Here is a 21,036-nt window from a genome sequence, read left to right on the forward strand (position 1 = left end):
TAAGAACTGTTTCTGTAGGTTAAGTGTTAAGTGAAATAAACAATGGGAGACTTTAGGGGAAAAAAAATCACAGATACATAAAAATTTTATTGTACTCATTTTTTAATTTTATATATTTATATTAGGATATTATACAATTTTCAAAGCTAACAACAGAATCTTTCTAGTATGTGTATTTGAAGCATAACAAAATAAAAGTATTTCACAAAAGAAGTCCATATTACAGTACTATTGAAATATGAGGCATAGGATAATTACGCATTTGTGGGTTATAAACACAATACATTCATTTTAAAGAAAAAACATTTAATATGAATAAAATTTTGGTTAAAATAAATATCATGTAAATGTTAACAGCAACACCTGAAGTATATTGATACAAGAAAGGTGTTTTGTAATAGATACTATGTAGAATGGTAAAGCATTCATGAAATGGCTGTAATATCTGACTACATTCACAATCATTGCACATTGTTGAGCACTTTATTTATACAGGGATTCCCTTCATCCACTGTCCCTAAACTTCAGCTTACAAAACAAAGTCCGCCCACATTTTCCCCTGGGGAACTGGTACCAAAGTCTAAAATAAGGTTTAGAATCAGATGTACTTTTCATTTTACTCTTTGTCAAATCAATTCAAATGTTTTACTTAACACAAAATTTACTTAGAAATACAAAGAGAACATTTTATAGGTGATTATAAAAACGAAAACTCCTAATCACCCTCATAATTTTTTAAAATGATCCCATTCAAAATTAAAATGTTTTTTATGCAGTGGTTTCCTCAAGAAAAATATGAACACTTAGATAAAAAAAGATACAATATCCAAAAAGTTTCCACATGTAAAAAATCATAATGGATTTCCCTGATCATTACATTTTCCCCAGCTATTTCTGTCTAGCAGATAGATTCACTGTAAAGAAATCTTTGCTTACAAGTCACTGTGAGGGGTTAAGCTAATGAATTTTAGATTCATGTATTTTTAAAGACTGCAAGAAAAAGGAGAGTATCCGTTCCAACTAGAGAACATTTCACCTCAATCAATTATATTACACTAAAATGAGCATGACACTAATGGTCAACAAAAACAATTCTACTTATATTTCTGGGGACAAATCTATGGATGCTCAGTGTAAAGGTTGTAAGTCACTAGAATCTTGGAAAAACAAAGCATCCGGCCCTCATATAAAGGACCAACCAGGTTTCTTTTGTCTATTGCGAGATAAGACGACTCTTCAGATACCATAACTAATGACGATATCATAATTGATTAAATTTTGAAAAAAAGAAGAATTTATACTTTTGCCCTTTATACAGTTTTAAAGATTACAAATGACTTGAAAGTATTAAAATGATTGTAAGAAAAAGACCTATATGAAAAAACAAAACCAGCAGTTATATCAGCTAAAGGTAGGCGTTTTCTGAACACGAGGTTTCACGTTGGCAGGATTATCGATCCTAAGGTTACATGGTGGCACAGCGTCCTGTAAGGGGGACTGCCACTCGGCCTTTTGGCTTCACAATTCTGTGAGGAACTGGTCACTACTGACATGAAGGCATTCAGGGAAAACACATTTCCACAACAGCATTTACCAAACTCTGCCCATCTCCTTGAAATAAACGAAGCATTACCATCTCTGTCATCTTCATGCGTGAATACAGTACTTTGTTTGAAAGCTTCTCAACAGAAATGTTAATCTCATAAAAATTCTGACTGTGGTAATAGCAGGTTTTCATTTCTTTAAACATATTCTAAAATTACAATCTTGTCAAATGAGTTGAAACTGCATCAACATTCACAGGTACGGTACAAGACACATCCTTTCTTCCTCTGTAACAAGACAAAACGCACGCATACAGGGGGTGGCCCAAATTTCTAAAAATTAAAAAAAAGGTTTTAAATCCAGGAAAAGTTTCAAATACAAATATTTTTTAAAGGGTATTATGTTCTCAGAAAATCTGAAACATTAATGGATAAAATGCACATATGCACATACAATATAAATAAGAGCTAACTTGAAGAATACAAAAAAATTTCTGAAGGGGACCAATCAGAACTTCAATAAAATCTATGAATCAAAACATATGCTGACACTATAGTGTACAATTATGAGTAGAGCAATTAAATTTATAAAGAAATTGAAATATAGTACTGCAAGGCTATTCAAAGACTATTTTTCAAATGTACAAACAATAATAAAAACACAATTAAAGCCTCGGGCAATGTGCAACTTTCAAAATTACTATCACACCAGCCAAACAAATCCTTAACCACTTTTTAAATGGGTTCATTTATACCATTTTAATGCAAAGAGAAGATCAAAGATATCAAAACAAAACAAAATAAAGCAAAAAACTCTTCAGTGTCTGACTCACATTTTGTCCCCAAATTTTTTCACATTTAATAGTTGCATTTTGACTGTATAAGCTAAGAATTTTAAATGCTTCTCAGTTTGTCTACATTTATCTTTTAAGAATTATATTTGAAAGCTACAAAGCTAAGAACCAAAACACATACTTCAAACTTTTAAAAATAAAATAATCACAAGCGTACACAATTGTGTTCCTCTCAAACGTCCATAAACGACTGGAAAGCGCACGCGTGCCGTGGTCAGCTCCTCTTCCCCAGGTCGGGAGTCAAGCTAGATGAGTGCCAGGCTGCACCTTCAATATTGGCACTGAGAGTCTATCTGAACACAATTTATCAGCAGACAACTCTAAATAACTCTAAAAAATCTTTAGCCATTAAAAACCACCATGTTTCATTTACTCTCCTAACATGCAATTTGATCATTCCAAAGTCATTTGGGGTTTGCAGGCAGGTGACTGAAATTGGTACAAAATGAAGCTTCTAAGAAAACTGGTTAAGGATTCAAAGCACACGAGCTCTGAAATAATCATCTTAACACCCAGACAGAATGGGAGGTATGGTTTGCAGAGAAACACCTTATCCTGGTTATGCTCATCGTGACCTTCCGCGTGCCTAGCTGCTGGCGGTGCACGCGTGCATCCTCTTGGCCACGTCATAAACGTAGGCGATGTCCGGTCGTTTCTCCGGGTCGGGATTGATGCACATGTTCACTAACTGTCGTAGCTACGGAGGAAGAGAACACGACGTGCTTAGGAGAACCATTCCAGTTAGTTATTAAAAATGAACAAACTTTGAGTAGCCATAGATTTACAGGGAAAGTACCTTTTGTGACTAAACATTCATGTGACTAGAAATACATGCGACTGCTGTCAATGCTTTTACAATTAGTTGAATGTTCTAAGAAGCACATTCACTGGTGAGTAGTGATGTGTCGAGCAAGAAGTACTTTCCACAATCAGACGCTTTAAAGTGACCTTATGATTCTTCAGAGAAGTTTGATCAGAAGACAGCAGTCACTAAAGACAATATGTTTTTAACTGTAAGGCTCCGAATTAACTGTAGCTATATACACATTTATTTGATCTAGAATTGACTATATTAGTCTTGATGGTAAGTTTAAATTTTCATAATTAGTTTACTATATAGCTAAATTTATATAAGGCAATTAGTGTAGCTGTCTATCAGATGCATTTATCCTGAACCTATATATATTATTACAGTATATTTATATACATAAATTTTTTATTAGTTTTATGTTGAAGGAAAAGCACCCCTCTAAACTAAGAATAATACATTAGAATACTATTGTATTCTAATCCTCGTCTGTGTGAAGTAGTATTAATGTCCTCACTTTACAGATGAGAGGGCTGAGGTTTACTTACATCACAGAAAAAAAGCACATCTCAATAAATTAAGAAAATACCCTCCCACCTGGTCCTCGAGCCAGTGAGTGGAAGAACATGGGACTTCCGTCTCAATTCTAATTGCCATGAATCTATGCGTCTTCATAACACTGGACATGGTCTTTTATAGACGGTAAGCCAAATCAAGAGGGAACCAGATTCTTTTGCTTTATAAGTATGTCTTTAGGAATAATCTACATATTTTGAAAACATGCATTAATTTTTTGTGGCTAGTATATTAGCACTTAGGTAAATTATCAAATTACTATAATTTCTTCATAGTCGTTAACTTCTACCATAAAAAATTTTTCATCTAGAGGAAACAGAAGTGGTGACAAAATTTGTGGGCTGAATCTGTTAGCAGTGCAATGGAGAAATGTCCTTCTTACACAAAGACGTGTGTGAGGAGCTCGCCAGATGACACGAGATGAGGGGAGGAAACGGGAGGTCCAGGGAGGTGGAAACCAGGCATGCGGAAGGCTCTTGTAGCCCCGTGCCCTCAGGTAAGTCACTGTCTCTGAGGTTTACTTTTTCGTCTACACAACAAGGAGGGTGGAGCAGACGCCCTACAAGGGTTCTTCTGGCTCTAATCCCTAAGATTACATGATTCTACCAGAACGAGGTTTCACGATTCAGCTTTACATCTGGAAGGTCAACAATGTCGACGGTAATGTTACACCCACTGAGAGGCTCTGAGGACCTCAATTTATACTCTTTGCAATGGAGCAGGGAATAGCATTAAAAATTGCTATGGGGACAGCAATACACAAGGCATTTTCCAGAGGAAGTATTAACAAGTATCACAGTATAAAATCAGATATGAGATATAAAACATGCATACCTCACTATATTTATGAACCAAATAATCTGTTGATAATTTTTTCCTAAATTTTTTGTTATATAATAAACAAATTAATAAAATATGAAAATAAAACTCTATAAAATTAAAATATGCTTCAGCAGCGATTCTCACTCATTTGCTACACCAGTATTTCTAGAGGGTCCCCTCTGCAATAGACACTGTGCTCGCAACTGAGGACACTGAGGAAAACTCGGACACGGAACCTACTCACAAGGGAAGGCTGACTGTCCCGGATGGGGAAAGAGAACGGGACTCACCTTCCTTTCTGAGGTCCTGACTCTTCCTCTCTGGTCATTCATTCACTCACTCAGTCAGCCAGTGAATAAAATCTTATTGAGTATTTATTCTGTACCAGACACTTTATTAGGAGTAACGGATAAAGTAACAAATGAAACATACTTGGTGCCTGCCCTTATACAGCTCACAGTCTAGTGAGGGAAGATTAACAAAGAAATAAATGTGGGACCGAGGAAATGATATAAGTAATTCCATTGTGAAGTACAAAGTCACAGGTACCCCAGACATACTTGGGAGACAGAGGTGGGAAACAGCAGCTGCCCAGAGGAGGCCATCACTGCTTTCCCCTTTTCCCTACAATCTGTTTACCTCTGACTTGTCCCATCTCGGTCACTGAACACAGCCAGCTGACAGCACTCTTCTCCACTCCACCCACTGCACCATCATCCTGGTTCACTGTGACATCCGTCTGGATCGTCTCTCCAACACAAAGCTTCTTGATTACCTGGCCTTAACCTTCACTTCCGTTCCATTTTAGTCCCTGCCTCCCCAGGGGACGCTTATTGCTTAAAAAGCCGTGTGTCACACGAGAAACATAAGCACGAGCTTATGTCTTTCGCGGTCTCTCACGTCCCCCCGTACGGCTGGGCTCTGATTTGATTGAGACCACTTCCAATTCCTTCCTCCAGTGGATCCTCCCCCTTGGGGTTTACGTCATTCGTTTCCAGTCTAGACCTCATAGCACAATCCTTTAGCCGGTCACTTGGCAGCACCATTAATAATCAATCCTTTGTCTTTTCATGATGTCTATCCTGAAAAATTTTTCTTTGCTTCTACACCAGGATGTTAAGGACTGCTGGAGAAAATTCCAGAAAACATGTAGTCTGGAGTCACCAGATTCATGGTTTCCAACTGCAGCTGGACCTCAAAAGCTGTTCTGCAACCCAACTGTTACACCTGATGAGGTCCACTGCCCACAATTGCTAGTCTCAACCCTCACTAACCTGTGGGCTCAATTCCTTCTCACCCACCGCCTGCCCTCCTACCTCGCAGAGAAAATCAAGACTAACAGACCTAAGCTTCCTCAGTGTCTTGCCTCAACACTTTCAAACATATCCCTATCTGAACCATCTCGTCTCTGCTCTCCTAGCCTCAGAAGAATGCTTTTTTCTCCTACTCTCAATTCTATCACCGCCTTTTCTTCCAGAATCTGAACCTTCATCCACCAGTAACTAGAACACAGTCAGCTCTGAATGAATATTTAAGGGGTGAATGATGATCAGTTATTCCTTTTCTCTACTTTCAATCTCTCCTCCTTTGCTGATTCCTTCATCATAGTCCAGGTAAGTACAGTTAAGTCTGCCCCAGATTAAAAAAAATGCATGGAACCCCTCATACCTACTGCCACACTTTACTTATTTGCTCTAGAGCCAAGCTCCTTGAGGGTGAAAAAAAGAAACTGCAAGCTCACTGCCATCACTTTTCCACCCCTCCACCCCTGACAGTACTTCACTGAAGCTGTTCCAGCAAAGACGAGCAGTGATCCAGTTGCTAATCTCATGAACGCTGTTCTGCCCACCTCTCACGCAACCTTTCTGCACGGTTGGCGCTGCTGATGGCACCGTGTCAGGAGGCTCTCGTCCTCAGGCTCCACGCCACCACCCTGGTCTCCTCCAGCTTCTCTGACTGTTCTCTCCTGGTTTCCTTTGTAGGATTACCTTCCTTGGACAATCCCTGTAATGTTGGTGTGTCCCAGAGTTCTTTCCTTTCCTTATCTCTTCCGTTTCCACTCTACCTTCTTATCCTCAACAGCTTCGTTTACTTCCATTCCTTCACTACTGAGGCACACAGACATGGATCTTCAGCCCGGACCTTCCGTGGGCTCCATTCACATATCTCCAACTGCCCTCAAATACTCATATTAAACATTTTCAGAACTATAGTCTTATTATTTGTCCCCCCAAACCAGTTTTTCCTATCTTGGACAGCGCCTCCAGTATCTCAAGCCAGAAAAATCTGAAACTCATACAGGACACCTCATTACATTTCCTCCTCACCTGCCCAACAACCATCAGCCAGGTCCTACTGTTTCCTGACTGCTAACAAGCTGCATTTCTTCTTGCTGCATGGTCTCCACTGCTGCTCTCTGGAATAGTCTTCCAGCTGACAGCTTTGCACCAGTTTTCTTCCCATCTCCCAGCACTGCCTAAACATCAAGCTAACTATACTTCAACATCAAGCATTTCAATGGTTCCCCACTGCCCTCTAGAAAGTCTAACACCTTCAGCATGGTATATCACGGGCTTCTAAAATCTGGCTGCTGCTTACCTTTCCGGCCTCATATTTGGCCCAAACCCCTCCTCCCTCCAGCCCCACCCTACACTCTAACCAGAATAAAGCACTCACAGTTCTGTGCTCACAAAACTGTTTCAGGTCCCCACATCTTTGTTTATGCTGCTCCTCTCATTATAACGCCTCTCTCAAAACCCCCTACTCTCTTGTCTGACTGTCACCTATTCATTTCAATGCCCATCTCTATCTAGTCTTTCCTAACCACCCTACTGCCATGTACAACTTAGGATTTTCTACTTGGCCTCCATCGTATCCTTCACATGCTTTTATCAAAGCCCTTATGACACTTTCTTGTACTTCCTTCAATGTCTGTCTTCTCTTAAATTAAAAGATCTGGAGGATGGACAAACAGTAAATGCTCACTGCCATGTTGAATGAATGCCAGAATGAATGGGTAACTTCTGGATGAGGGAGAAAAGGAAGGTTCTGTGGTCATGGCATCTGAACTGAGGAATGAAGCATGAACATGGTTCTAATATATAAAAGGGGTGGAGAGGATTCCAAGCAGAGGTAACAGGATGAACAATAGAGCTGAGCCAAAAAGAGCGTGAGGCCTGTGAAAGCAATGGCAAGGACTTCTGGATGACTGGGGAGCGACAGGATGAAACGACAGACTGAGGCCAAATAAAGACTCAACTATTTACATCTATTCACACAAGCAACAGGAACTCGGCCTTCACCTCCAAGGGAGAGATCATTAGAGCTGTTCTTCACTACATATTTTCTTGGAATAGTCAGAGCAAAAAGAAAGCAATGCCAGTGGAACGTTCAATTAAGTTCCTCTAAGATTTCAGGCAAAATGTATTGTTCATCAGAAGCTTTCACCAGGTTATGTGAAAGGAGAGTGTTGCCGTTAACAGAAGTAGGAAGGAGGAGGGGGCATGAGGGACATTGAATTTTGAAGATGTCACATTTGAGATACTGACATACTGAGATTTGGGTGGAACTATGAATTCCTGAATGTTAGGTTTAATTCTGTATCTATCCCTAGATAACTGAGTTGTGTGTTTTAAACAATTTTTGTGACTCTACCCATATCTAGATTACGAAGATAAAGAAGATAGTTCAAGTGAAAACTTGTCAACCTATGCTGAACATAGTTTTGAGTTGTACGGTTCTCTTAAATATGCACATCTTCATTTAGTCTTAAGGGCAGCTCTCATTTTGGATTATAAAAATATCCCATAATTATACAGAATTTAGTATTTTACAAATCTCCCATATCCTTTTAGCACTTATTTTTAAAGCATTTTAACCCTCTACCACTATCTCATTTTACAAATAAGGACACTAAGAACCAATTAAAAAATCGATGGCGGAGCCTGAATTGGAAGCTAAGTCAGTGAATCTTTAATTAGCCCTTTTCCACTCCCTACTATTGAAAGCTGCTTACTTTTACCTACTGGGCCTTCTGGTTTGAATTCCTCATGATCCTACCTCAGCTCTGCACGCGTGGTGATTATTCAGTAACAGGTACTAACTGGTTGAACTTCAAATCATTACCACTATAAAGGGATGTCACTTGGTTTAAGGTATTATCAATGAGTTCTAACCAAGAGAGATGAGTTACTAGATTTAACCAGGAAATACCAGTTCTAAAGTGGTCATCACAGAGAGGAGAAAGTAACATCCCAGGGACTCTATTCAGCTACGCAGGGGCTGGTCTGACTTCCGCTCAGTGAACACAGTGGTGAGATGCCTCCTCTCTGATCAAAGATGTCAACCTGACTTACTGTTTGTTTTCCCTTAAGCAAATCAGCAGAATAGAATCCAACACTCCTGGTCCTTGTCAAAGAGTATATAACAGTGTACTGAATGTTCAAAGATTTGAATATTCAAAGAGTATTGAAAGGTGTGCTACAGAGCTCCCATCAAACTCTTGCTAAGAGAATTAAAATTTAGAGAAGACCCTGTAAGGCATAAAATTCATCTGCACAACTTTGGATAATTTAGCCAAATTAGGTCACCAGAAGGCCTCATCCTGGGAGCACATTAGTTTATCCTGCTGCCAAATCACCTTTCCAAACCCATGTTTAATTCTTGCTTTTGGATTTCATCAAACATCACTTAGGTATTTGCTGCATAACTGCTCTTGAAGACACTGCCTGGCATATTATTCAGGGATCCTTATAGAAGATATTTCTATCATAATTTAGTAGGAGAAAACTTTGTCTTCTCTGAGGAACTGGAATATTTCCTCCTTAGAAAAACGGGCTTACTGTTTCCCTCTGAGCCACAACAGACAGGAAGCTATAACCAAATGAGTAAGTCAACCACGCAACTCTGCTGGCCATTAGGATGGGTACAGTTACACTCCCTCCCGTCCTCCGTTCTGAACAGGTACTTCAATTTCTATCTTAATAACCTGTGAGTCATGTCTTTTGTCATAAGTTATCTCAAATCCTTTTAGAAAAAAGGTGGATTGTAACTACAAAATGGGAGATTTACACAGGCCCGAATTCTTAATTTGATGTAGTTAATTTTCTTTGATATATATGAGATAACTATTAGCTGTTCTAAAGATACATTTAAATAGACTGTTAACCTAGTGGGTGGCTGGGTGGGTGGGTGGGTTGCGGGCGGAGGGTGGTGGGAATCAGCTACAACAGTCTTTTGGCAAAGTAAGGGAAAAACAATCACAACAAATCACTTACTTTTATGTTACAAATCGCCATGGACTAAGTTTTATGCCTTTAACTTTAATAATTTGGTTAAAAATGCAAATATGTGTGGATCCATGAATAGTCTCTTGTCAACCAGATAACAATTTGAGTTACATAAATATGGTCACATCTCATCCTTCCTTCTTTTAATGTAAAAAGAAAGTATGGCCTCACTTTTAGATAGCAGAGGTATTTGTGCCCCTGCCATAATGAACAGGAGGATTAAACAGTTACCTACATATGAGAAATTAGGAATAAACTTTAAGAGACAGTAGAAAGGGTTTAAAGGCATTAATTAGAGGAAGAGAAAAACTCTTACCTTTGCCATATAGTCTCTAAATTTTAAGTTGTAAAGAACTACACAGAACAGGTAGATTCATTGGTTACTTGGGGTGCACTTTCTGCAGCTGGTGGATACGTCACCTGGAGGCCACGTTACTTAGATTTAGATGCTCCACGGAACTAGTGGTTAGTTTTTGTAAGTGTGCAGTGGGTAACTGGAATACAATCCCCTGAACATTCTCAGATCCAAAGACATCTCTTTATGCTCTATGAAGTAACTCTGGGGCTTCAACTAAATCCTATTTCCAGTACCAGAGCAGAGAGAAAACCGTTTCCTGAAATCTGATATGTATGGAGTTCTCACCCTGAATCAGGCACTATTCGACACATTTTTACATGATTTAACTTAATCTTCATGACCACTCTGTGGGGTGGGCACTACTATGACACACTTTACAGAGGAGTCACACTCCAAAGGTCACAAAGGCAGGAAGGGGGGCAGCCTGGATCTGAAGGGAAGCAGTCCAGCTTCAGAGCCCAAGCTTTGCTAAAGTCACTGTGTTAACAGCGCCTGAGGAAAACCCTAACTTGGTCTGTAGGTTCCCTCACGGCCACCTGGGCACAAAGGTGGGGTGACCTTCCAGAGAGGCAAAGATAGTTGTTAGGCTATTTGATTCTCAAAAAATGTTTTAGTGCTAACACTGGCGCATCTGGTTTCTAAAATTAACAGATCTGCCCTCATATTTCACAGGCCAACTCTGATCAAAAATTTTCTCAAAGAATTTTCTCCAGGGCTCTGCAAAACTCATAACGAGATATAGGTCTACTTTATCCATGAGAGATATACTTAAATGATGACACAAAAGTGTTCAGATTAGTATTATGACGAGATTGACAATTTTAATGTTATTTCTAATCTGACTCATTCATTAAAGTGACAGTAACTCCCTCAAAACAAATAAAATGTACTTGAATGTCTCTAAGTTTTCTACCAGAAACTCAGAAATTAAATAATCAAAATGAAATAATTATCTTAGAGATCTCTCTCAAAGTTAATCTTGTAATTTTAAAGAAGTTCCTATAAACCTCTGGAAGAAAGGAAGTTACACTAAAAATCCTTAACATTTATCCAATACTTTGAGATGATTCTAAGTACTACATTATTAACCATGTTCAAGGAAAACATATGTTCATATAATAAGTTTAAGGATTTTATACATATACATATATGTCAGGCTTCAATGTCTAATAATATTATTAGGCTATCACTTGCTAAAAATAATTTTTGTGTGCGTTAGAATTGAGGGAATTAGCTTGCCATTTATTATTTGAAATTACAGAAATAATTCCCAAGTTAGTAGATATTACAACCTTAATAAAAATGAATAGGAGTGGGGCTGGCCCCGTGGCTTAGTGGTTAAGTGGTGCACTCTGCTGCTGGTGGCCCGGGTTTGGATCCCGGGCGTGACCCGACGCACTGCTTCTCTGGCCACGCTGAGGCCGCGTCCCACATACAGCAACTAGAAGGATGTGCAACTATGACATACAATTATCTACTGGGGCTTTGGGGGAAAAAAAGGAGGAGGATTGGCAATAGATGTTAGCTCAGAGCCAGTCTTCCTCAGCAAAAAGAGGAGGATTAGCACGGATGTTAGCTCAGGGCTGATCTTCCTCAAAAAAAAAAAAAAAAATGAACAGGAGTAAGTAAAGAAACATTTCATGGTTTAAGTTATCTCAAAAAATTTGTTTAGTTTGCATTACAAACTACATGTTTGTAAAAACATGTACTTTGTTTTTTTTCCCAAATTGTTTTATACATTAAGTTAAACATAAGGCAAAAATAGAGGTCTGAACGTGCAAAAGCCTTTACAATATCAGAGAAGAAAAAACTCGTTAATTCAGATGTTTAAGGGGAATTTAAAAAGCAACACAGAAACATTTAAATGAGAAAAAGTATATAAGTAAAAATAAAATGGATTCTAACACTTATAAAGGATTATGAAATCATAAATTATATGAATTAAGGAATACTTGTTTTCAATAAAGTAGAGAAAATACTAATATATTTTGATTTATCTATTTCTAAAGAACCATCAAAGCATATAGGTTGGAACCAGAAATACTACAAAGGAGAGTGTTAACAGTCATTGTTGTCAGGGCGATAACCCAATTACATATCAAGCGCAGTCACGTCCAGGTAATAACAATAGGGCTCTTTGCGAGTTATAGCTTTAGGTCACCAACACAACTCTCAACAGAATAATAAAGACTTGTGCCGTGGTACTGTTTCTTTTACACCCCCATCTTAATCCCTCTGAGACCAATTACGTTAGATCAGCCTCCCAGATAGACCTAATTTCCATCTACCCAAGGACACATTTTAGCACCCCAAAGTGGGTCTAATGCATTAAAGCATGTTCCATTTCGGAGCTTTAGATATTTATACAAAATGACTGGGCATCTCCCACTTGTACACCCAGGCGTCACTAGTGACTGGCTTGAGGGTAGGGGAGAGAGGGAAAAGAAAGCCGTCTTACACAGAGAGAAGGTAATGTAATGTCTATATTCCACAACTGAAGATCACTCGGCGTCTTTTGAAAACTGTGAAAGTCTTACAGAAAGTTACATGGTTTTATAGGATCCCACAGGATGTGTGGAATATAGGGCACCGTTTTGGATTCACGTCTTCAAGGAGCAAGTCCCCAGTGTCACTTCAGAAGTATAAGTGAACAGAAGGCCTGCTTAAATATATTTTTTAAATAAAAATGGAACATGCAAAGCTTAAAGATCTAATCGTACATATATAGGCAACTTTAAGTAAGGTGGTCAAGCGATATTATAAACGATGAGATTATCTTCCTAAAACCATTTTTTGGAAAGAAAATCAAATGTTATTAACAATGTTTGAGGTAACATTCAATGTTAAGTTTATTTTAATAAATAATTGCACAGTTATAAATTATATTTAATATTATATATTTCTTTCTACATTTTATTATTTTTAATTTTAATTTTATTTTTTTTAAAGAGATCTTAAGCAGGGTAACTGTTGTTTTTTTTTTTTTTAGGAAGACTGGCCCTAAGTTAATATCTGTTGCCAATCTTCCTGTTTTTCTTTTTTCTCCCCAAAGCCCCAGTACACAGTTGTACATCCTAGTTGTAGGTCCTTCTAGTTCTTCTATGTGGGACGCTGCCTCAGCATGGCTTGATGAGCGGTGAGTAGGTCCCTGCCCAGGATCCGAACTGGTGAACCCTGGGCCAGCAGAAGCAGAATTCAGAAACTTAACTGCTGCGCCACTGGGTTTACATTACATTTTAAAGTAAAACATTCTCATCTCACTTAGCATTGGATTATATAATTATAGGGACTACAGAAAAATTTGTGAAAATAGATTTACCTCCAAAGATTATTTGTGTCTTATAATATAATGTCCCACATTTAAATATGCTTGGGACAGTGTATTAGGAAGAATCTTATAGCACCAATTTAAATAACATTGGTTAATTTCCACTAACAACTTCAGGGAATTTATACAGTTCTGTTAAAATTTGTGAATCTAGCAACTATAAAATACAACTATTTAGACTGCCCAAACGAATAAAAAAGTTTTATAAACTTAGTGTAACTTCAAAAAATGCAAAAATAATCTGTACCTGACACTTTCATCTTGTTTTTTTTCTTATTTACATAGAGTAGCTCTTTTATGAGCCAAAACAAAGGTCATGTTTTTTGTTCCTGACTCAACTTTCTTAAAAAGCTTCTTTAAGCAGATTCTGAATTTAAATATGAACATAAGTTATTTATAAACGTTAGGTATAAAAATCAGTTACAGTTTTTAAAGATTTCATTTAGTATTTTTCTTTCCTTAAGGGTTACCATTTGGAAAACAGGGTTACCATTTGGAAAATAAAGTATTAGTGAAATTATGACAAACTGTAACGTTTTTTGTTTAGCATATTACAGATCAGCATATCTGATACCTTACTTGAAGTGCAGGTAGTAGTTTTTACATACTCCAATATGTAAAAATAACTCCTACCCTTCCTTCTGTCAACAGTGTCCTCATTCTTCCCTTTCAACATTGCCTGGCCCCTGAGTTATCACAGGGCAGAAGCGCTCTGAGCAAATGCCTGATGGTCTCTCTGCCCTTGAACATGGCAACCCGCTAGGTCAGGAGATTCCAGATAAACACAGTGAGTGAGAGGGTAAGAAGAGAGACAAGGAAGAACTGGTAGGTCTGAGAGTAGAAACCATGAAGCGCTCACTCACACAACCCCTGAGTGTCTTCTTCGGGCTGTGTGGTCTTGCAGCACCAGCGGTGGGATGCTCGAGGGAGGGCACCCTGGAGTCTAGTGTTTGCCTTGACACCATCTGGGTCTCTGTTTGCTCATATGCAAAACGGCAATAATGTCATCACCTTTATTTCTTTAACAAGAAAGTTGTTACATGAATTAAAGAAAATGCGGATTTCTAAAGTTGAAAAAATTCATTACTCCAATTTTATTTAAAGCCATGTAAATATATTTATACTCTACAATAACCTACAAATATATAAAATCAGTTTAGTCCAACTAAAAGTTTATTATTTTGTTATTTATATATAATCAAGCATAGAAAAAGCACAGTGCTTTTTAATCCTTATATTTTAAATACTCTGGAAAAATCAATACTTTTCTTGTCTCAAGAATAAAGAAAATGCTGCTGGAAATTGTTATGCATGTGACTGAAGCAACAGGAAACATACCATCAGGCTGCACCACTAAACTACTCCTGGGAGGGTTGAAAGAAGGAAAAACCCCCCCCTTCTTGCCTTCCAGTTTTCTAACTTAAAAAAAATAAAATAAAAAATAAAGGAGGGGGCATTGGGGCATTGTCTAACTAAGAAAGGAGGAAAAATAACAAAAGGGAGGTTAAAGTAAAAAACGTTTATTACCATTTATGAAGTGAAAGTTTATGATATTTCATTCATCTTCCATAAGTTCTTTGATTGGTGTGACCTTTTAGGTTGATACTTTAAAGGATAATTGTATACTTGAGAAATAGTCCCATTAATGAATTTTTAATAAAAACAGGTACTTTTCTATCTGTGGGCTGGAGCATAAAGCCACAAAACAAACAAATTTAATGTGTAACAGAGAGGCATTAAATAATGTGAAAATTGATTAGTGGTTTAATAATTTTAACTCCAAAGTTATATCTTGGTTTCTTCACCTATAAAAAGAATAAGACCTACTAAATTAACAAGTTTTCAAACATATAATTTAAGATAACCACAAATATTGTGTCCTAAAAAGTCTTTCTTATTTATAATAAATTTAAAATTACTACCAGATAAACATCTGCCACAGCAATTCATCGGATCAACAAGCTCCGCTGTAATAATAGAATAACCACTTTGTTAAAAGGTTTAACCATTTCACCGATGTTTGATTGGTGCTTAAATTTCTTTTTCACTCAAAGCGTGATCAGACAGAGGGTGGCCAGATGTTAGGTTGGCCAGACATGATGGTGGTCAGGTAGGAGGGTGATCCGATATAAACGGTAATCAGATACGAGGTGCTTTCACTCAAAGCTCCATTTAATTTCTCCCTCCTCTATTTCCTCAAACTAAGATCACCCTTGCGCCCCCTACTCATTGCACCTTTCACTTTCATCTGCAAACTCTTTACTCAACTTCACAACTTCCTTCCAAACCTATCTGCTCAAACCTACAATGAAATCTGTCAAAAGCAACCACTGAGGCACAGTTCTATTCAACCTTTCTTGTGTCTGCTCTATTTAAACCCGTAATTTTTAATAATAAGAGACAAAATCTATATTCTGCATCATGTTAATGCTCATATTTTCCATAAAATATGTTGGTTAAAAAGAGCTAACAGTATAGAGTCACACTTTAATACTTTCTAAATAATTATCACTGTAACTATTAACTATTTTTTTAACTTAGAGTCTCATGACATAATTTAGTGAACAATAGTGAAAACACGTAATTTTGATGACCACTCCAGTGTCTCTCAAAGAAATACTGAGACTGAGGGAAAAAATCCATTTGTCTTATTTCCCAGTAAATGGACACTGGACATTCCAGAAATAATGCTGCTTGCTTATAAGAATGAAAAAAATCATATAGCAGGTAATATCCATAAAAGAAAACTATCATAGCTTCTGGCCTGTCTTTTGAGTAATTTTCTTCCTTACCAGATAGAGAGCTCTTTGAGAAGTTTCTCTCACTCATTCAACTGTCATGCACTGATTCATTCATTCTTTTTCTCATTTATTCCTTTAATCTCCCTCTTTCACTCCCTCACTCCCTCAATCAATCAACCACTGAACCTTTTTAATGTGCCAGGCTCCACAGAGACACAGATACAAAGCAGTTACTACTCCTCAGGAGCAGGAGCTAGACAGTCTGGAGGGGAGCCACACGTGCAAAGAAACAACTACAGTGTGATGCCAAGGGAGCGGGGTATGGGAGGGGAGAGAGGGGAGAACGGTCACTTAGGCAGGAGATGATGTCTGTGCTTTGTTTTGAAGAGAATGAGTTCACCTAGTAAAGAACAGGGGACGGGGTATTTCAGAAACAGGAAATGACATCCATAAAAACATGGAAATTCATGGAACTTCTAGTAGAATCTACATTGGTAGAGTCAGGGAAAGAACAGAGTCCCTCGTGATCAATAAGCCCAGATCAGACTGTGAGGGGCCTTTGGAATCATAATTCCCTGTACCTCGTAAATGTTCAATGAATGTGTGCTTCACTGATGTTAATTTCATAATCACCAACAAGACCAAGTTTAATTAAAACTGGGAGATTTTTAAGGGAAACTATCTTTTCAACCCAAGATTTTTATTGTGAAGTACAGTAATTCCCTACTGATCCAGGGATGAGATCATTACTGGAAAAAGAACGACTACCGAACCCCAGAAAAAACTGTTATAAACAAAAGTATTTTAGTAAGCTACACAATATAGATTTCCTAACAGCATTCACGTGTGGCTGAGATATTTCAATCTAGAATCCTAATCATTTGTACATAATAATAACAGCATAATTCAAAAGGAAAGATTTGGCATACAGGTTTGTTTTTCCAAAGGATACTAGTCATTTTTGGTTTTTAATGCTTAAGTGTATCTATATTTTAGAATATAAGAAATAAGAAAAAACCCAAACTTTTAAACTCTGAGTTCTTCTAAATGGAATGACTATATCTAGAAATAAATATTATACAGTTCCTTAGGATTCCTATCAGTCAAGGCTGGTGTGCAAGCATAGCTACTATTCTCATGAAATGTTCCTTCAAATCCTCTTTGGGCAGTACCCTTAAAAATTCAGCAGTAGCTAAACCAACCTGACATGCTTTCAAATAGACATTTGGTAGGAAATTAATTTGCTTAAAATTTTTATTTTTCAAACATTTACCAAGTCTGTTATGGTTTCAGCTATAAAATTGACTCTTATTGAATGGGTCTTTTAATTAAAAGTTCCCTGTTTAAAAACTTAATATTTCACTTTTCATTGTTTCCTATATTTTGCCATGCTAAAAAATCAAATGGCAATTTGGACTTTTAAAAGACCTAAAAAGCCTACTATATAAAGAAATATTTAAGGTACCATTAAAGTATGGCAGCATCAAATCTGTTTGAGTTTTCTGCTACCATAAATTCTGCATAATCATTTTACAAACACTGAGTCCCTACTTAAGGAGAGAAATATTGATTAGCACATCTGCATTTTAAAGCTCTGGTTCTGAGAACTTTTCTACATAACTGAACAGATTACAGTAACATTATTAGTCTGTATTTTGTATATCTCATTCCTTTAGCAAGAATTAGTTTCCGTGTTTACCTAGATATTACAGCTTTCTATTTTGCCTCAGCATAACAGATTTTCCCAATATAAGGAAGCGTACTGTCGTTTTTGGAAAGTGCACCACAAATGTGTTTTGCTTACATCTGTTTTCGAAACTGGTAACTGTATAGAGCAAAGTAAAAAGTGGAATCTGTTTTCCTTTCCCAACTCCAAGACCTTCTATCTGGGCCAGACTTTGATATCTGCCCCTTGGCTGAGAATCTGCATCTCCAGCTTCACACGTAGCTGCAGTGAAGTAGCCCTGCAGGCAGGCCGACTTCAACAACCACTAGTGGTATCATCATTAAAATCCTGCTGAAGGTCACCATGGTAACCGCCTGCTGAGGCTTCACTGCTGCACCCGGCATCTCCTAATCAGCTACCATGTGAAATGCAAATTCAGACAGTCTGAAAATTAGTCAAGAAGAATAGGGGATGAGGATGCAGATATGTGAAATATTCATGCGCTTCATGGAAAAAAGAAGACAGCATGAATGACACAACAAAGAACGGCCCCTGACATTCTTGCTATCATTTTGCATTATTGTTCACACCCTACTGTATTTCCAGGCCTATGGTTCTGAAGTTGGTTTTGTGAAATGCCGTATTTATATTCTATACCCAAAATAGTAATTAAAAATGACTAACATAATAGCATTAACATCAAATAAAAATAATACTTCTAAATTATCATCACTGCCTTGTAAGAGTTTATTCTAATTACCTGAATACAAATGCTATGAAACAAAAAACCAGGCATCATTGATTATCAATATCAAAACTACTAGAAAAAAGGGTACTTATGATATTCTAGGGCCACAAATACTTTACATATGGTAAAAATTCTTTAGAGATATTTATTATTCAAGTTACACTGACTCAATTTTCCTTATATAAAACTAAAACCAACTGTTATTCATTTCAAAATAGAAAGAGTGACAAGACTACCTAAGAAGTGAATATTATAAGTGTTTTATATTTTTCCTTTGCTCCTTTTCATGTTCCTTGAGCAAAAGCCCCTGTTGCTCATGGGAGGGTAAGATGTCCAACTCCAGACGGCGTTTCTCTGGGTAGACCCTCAGTGAGCTCTCCAAAGAGTGACGTGAACACAGTCAACCTGAGACACTGCTCTTCTGCATGAGTCTCCTCTTAGATACTGGTAAAATCAAGACATGTTAGGTTAAAATGGAAGACGTTTTGTTCAATGAAAAACTGGATGTTGGGTAGAGCCAAAACAATTCATCTCAGTGGGTTACCAAAGCAAGAAGGGATTCAGACTCAGATCTTAATAAGGTAAAGTCTTGTAAAATTTTCAATCCCATCCTATATACTTTTTAACATGTCTACAATTATAACCTCAAAACATTTCCCCATAGGAATTTGATTTCAGCAGTGAGGGGGTGACAGGACAGGTATTGTCAAGGGAGGGAGGGTAAAGCTGAAAGAATAAGGCTGAGAGAATGTGGCTAAGAGATGTATGTTTCAGCTTTTGGAAAACATAAACAGGAGGGAAGTTCTGCCAAAAAAGAAAGTTCTAATTGTTTGTTGGTCTGAGAACGTGAGCATGAGGAGCTGCCCTATTCGGAGGGGCCAGCGGACATGCTGATTAACTGGACCCGGGGTCTGAGCACTAATTCTGCCCTTTGCGTGTTCAGTGTACTGTGAAGTCTGCTACTATTCTCACACCCAGGGAGCGGCCGATTTTACACCACATGCTGTGCTGTGTTCCGCTACACGTTACGAACTGCAGAGTCAACCCTTTAAACAGCAAGTCTCCAAGAGAACGAAAACAGAATGAAAAGTGCTATTTCTGCCACCTATACTCGTCATTTGTATTTCTGGATAAAGGAAAACTTCTTAACAAAATGCAAACGTTAGCAAAATGAACAACAGACGAACACACGGACTGAAAAATGACTTACTTCCTCTGAATAGTGATCTGAAGGGAGAGGTGGGTAGTCACACTGCTCTATCTTCTTACACAGCGAGTATAAATTCATTTTGTCACCGTAGAAAGGACTCTGTAACGCAGCCATCTGTAAAATGCTCCCAATGAAACTGATATAGTTACAGGGCAACTTGACAGGGGATTTCATCTAGTATTTTACACTGGGGTAGAAAATAATTACAAATACTTTAAATAAAATTATCTGGGTATTTTGATTTTTGCGAATATCCCCTCTGAGAATTATTTAGTTAAGTTCTAAAAAATCTTACTTCAGTTTTTGGTTATTTTTTCAACATTTAAAATTCCCTGAAAGGGAGAAAGTGTTAGCATATAATTATTTATTTATATACATATGCAACATAAAACCATATTAAGAAAAAGAACATACAGCAACTCTTTGTGAATACGATGCCATAAAAACAACTAGTATATCTCACGACTAAACGGACATCAATGATATATATCAACCATGTAATGTTCAAAATATAACAAAAATAAAACTGAAGTTAAAACTGAATTATAATCTAGCAATGGTTTAGGGAACAGAACACATAGTATTTCACCTTGCACAACCGCTTCTGTAGGGAAAGGTTATTTTGAGAGAAAAAATAACGTCTTCTCAATCTGAACGTTGTAACTGATCTCAAGTAGTTTACAATGAATTAGAACTTCTTTTCTTTTGATAATGTCTCAGAAACACTAAATATGTTCAAAAGCTCTACGAGTCAGAGCTGCTACCTTAAGGCATCCAAAAGAGATTTTTATGCAAGAAAAAATGACTCGAAGAACGAACAACTTTAAAAAAGACATTACGGAATTTAAATTTATTTTAAGACAAGGTTCTAACTTGACATTTAAAGTGCAAGCAAGCACTGTGGTAAGCAGGGTTACAAACTAAAAATTCAATTTAGAATGTTCGCATCCTGTTCAGAACCTTCTAAATCCTTGAACCGCGGCGGCGAGAACGCAGCACGCGGTGCGAGGCTGCCCCGCAGTCAGTCACCCTTCTCCACATGTGCTAATAAGTTTGATTCTGGAAGGACAATGTGTACACTCCCCAGACAGGC

At 37.5% G+C, this 21,036-nt stretch overlaps 1 protein-coding gene across 2 annotated transcripts in view; it reads right to left on the minus strand.

Annotated features, from left to right (window-relative positions):
• Positions 1–289: 289 nt before the first annotated feature.
• The window catches only part of NEK7 (NIMA related kinase 7), a 147,756-nt gene continuing 127,009 nt past the window's right edge, over positions 290–21,036 (minus strand). For both annotated transcript variants that reach the window (XM_087424342.1, XM_087424341.1), the window contains 2 exons: positions 19,944–20,057; positions 290–3,095 (listed from right to left, as the gene is read on the minus strand). In XM_087424342.1, coding sequence (XP_087280468.1) covers positions 2,985–3,095; positions 19,944–20,057 — 225 coding nt within the window. In that variant the 3' untranslated portion in view covers positions 290–2,984. The remainder of the gene's footprint in view (positions 3,096–19,943; positions 20,058–21,036) is intronic.

This window comes from Ceratotherium simum, chromosome 36 (assembly GCF_057802395.1).
Source record: "Ceratotherium simum simum isolate JZ-2026a chromosome 36, ASM5780239v1, whole genome shotgun sequence".
Classification (NCBI taxonomy): domain Eukaryota; kingdom Metazoa; phylum Chordata; class Mammalia; order Perissodactyla; family Rhinocerotidae; genus Ceratotherium; species Ceratotherium simum.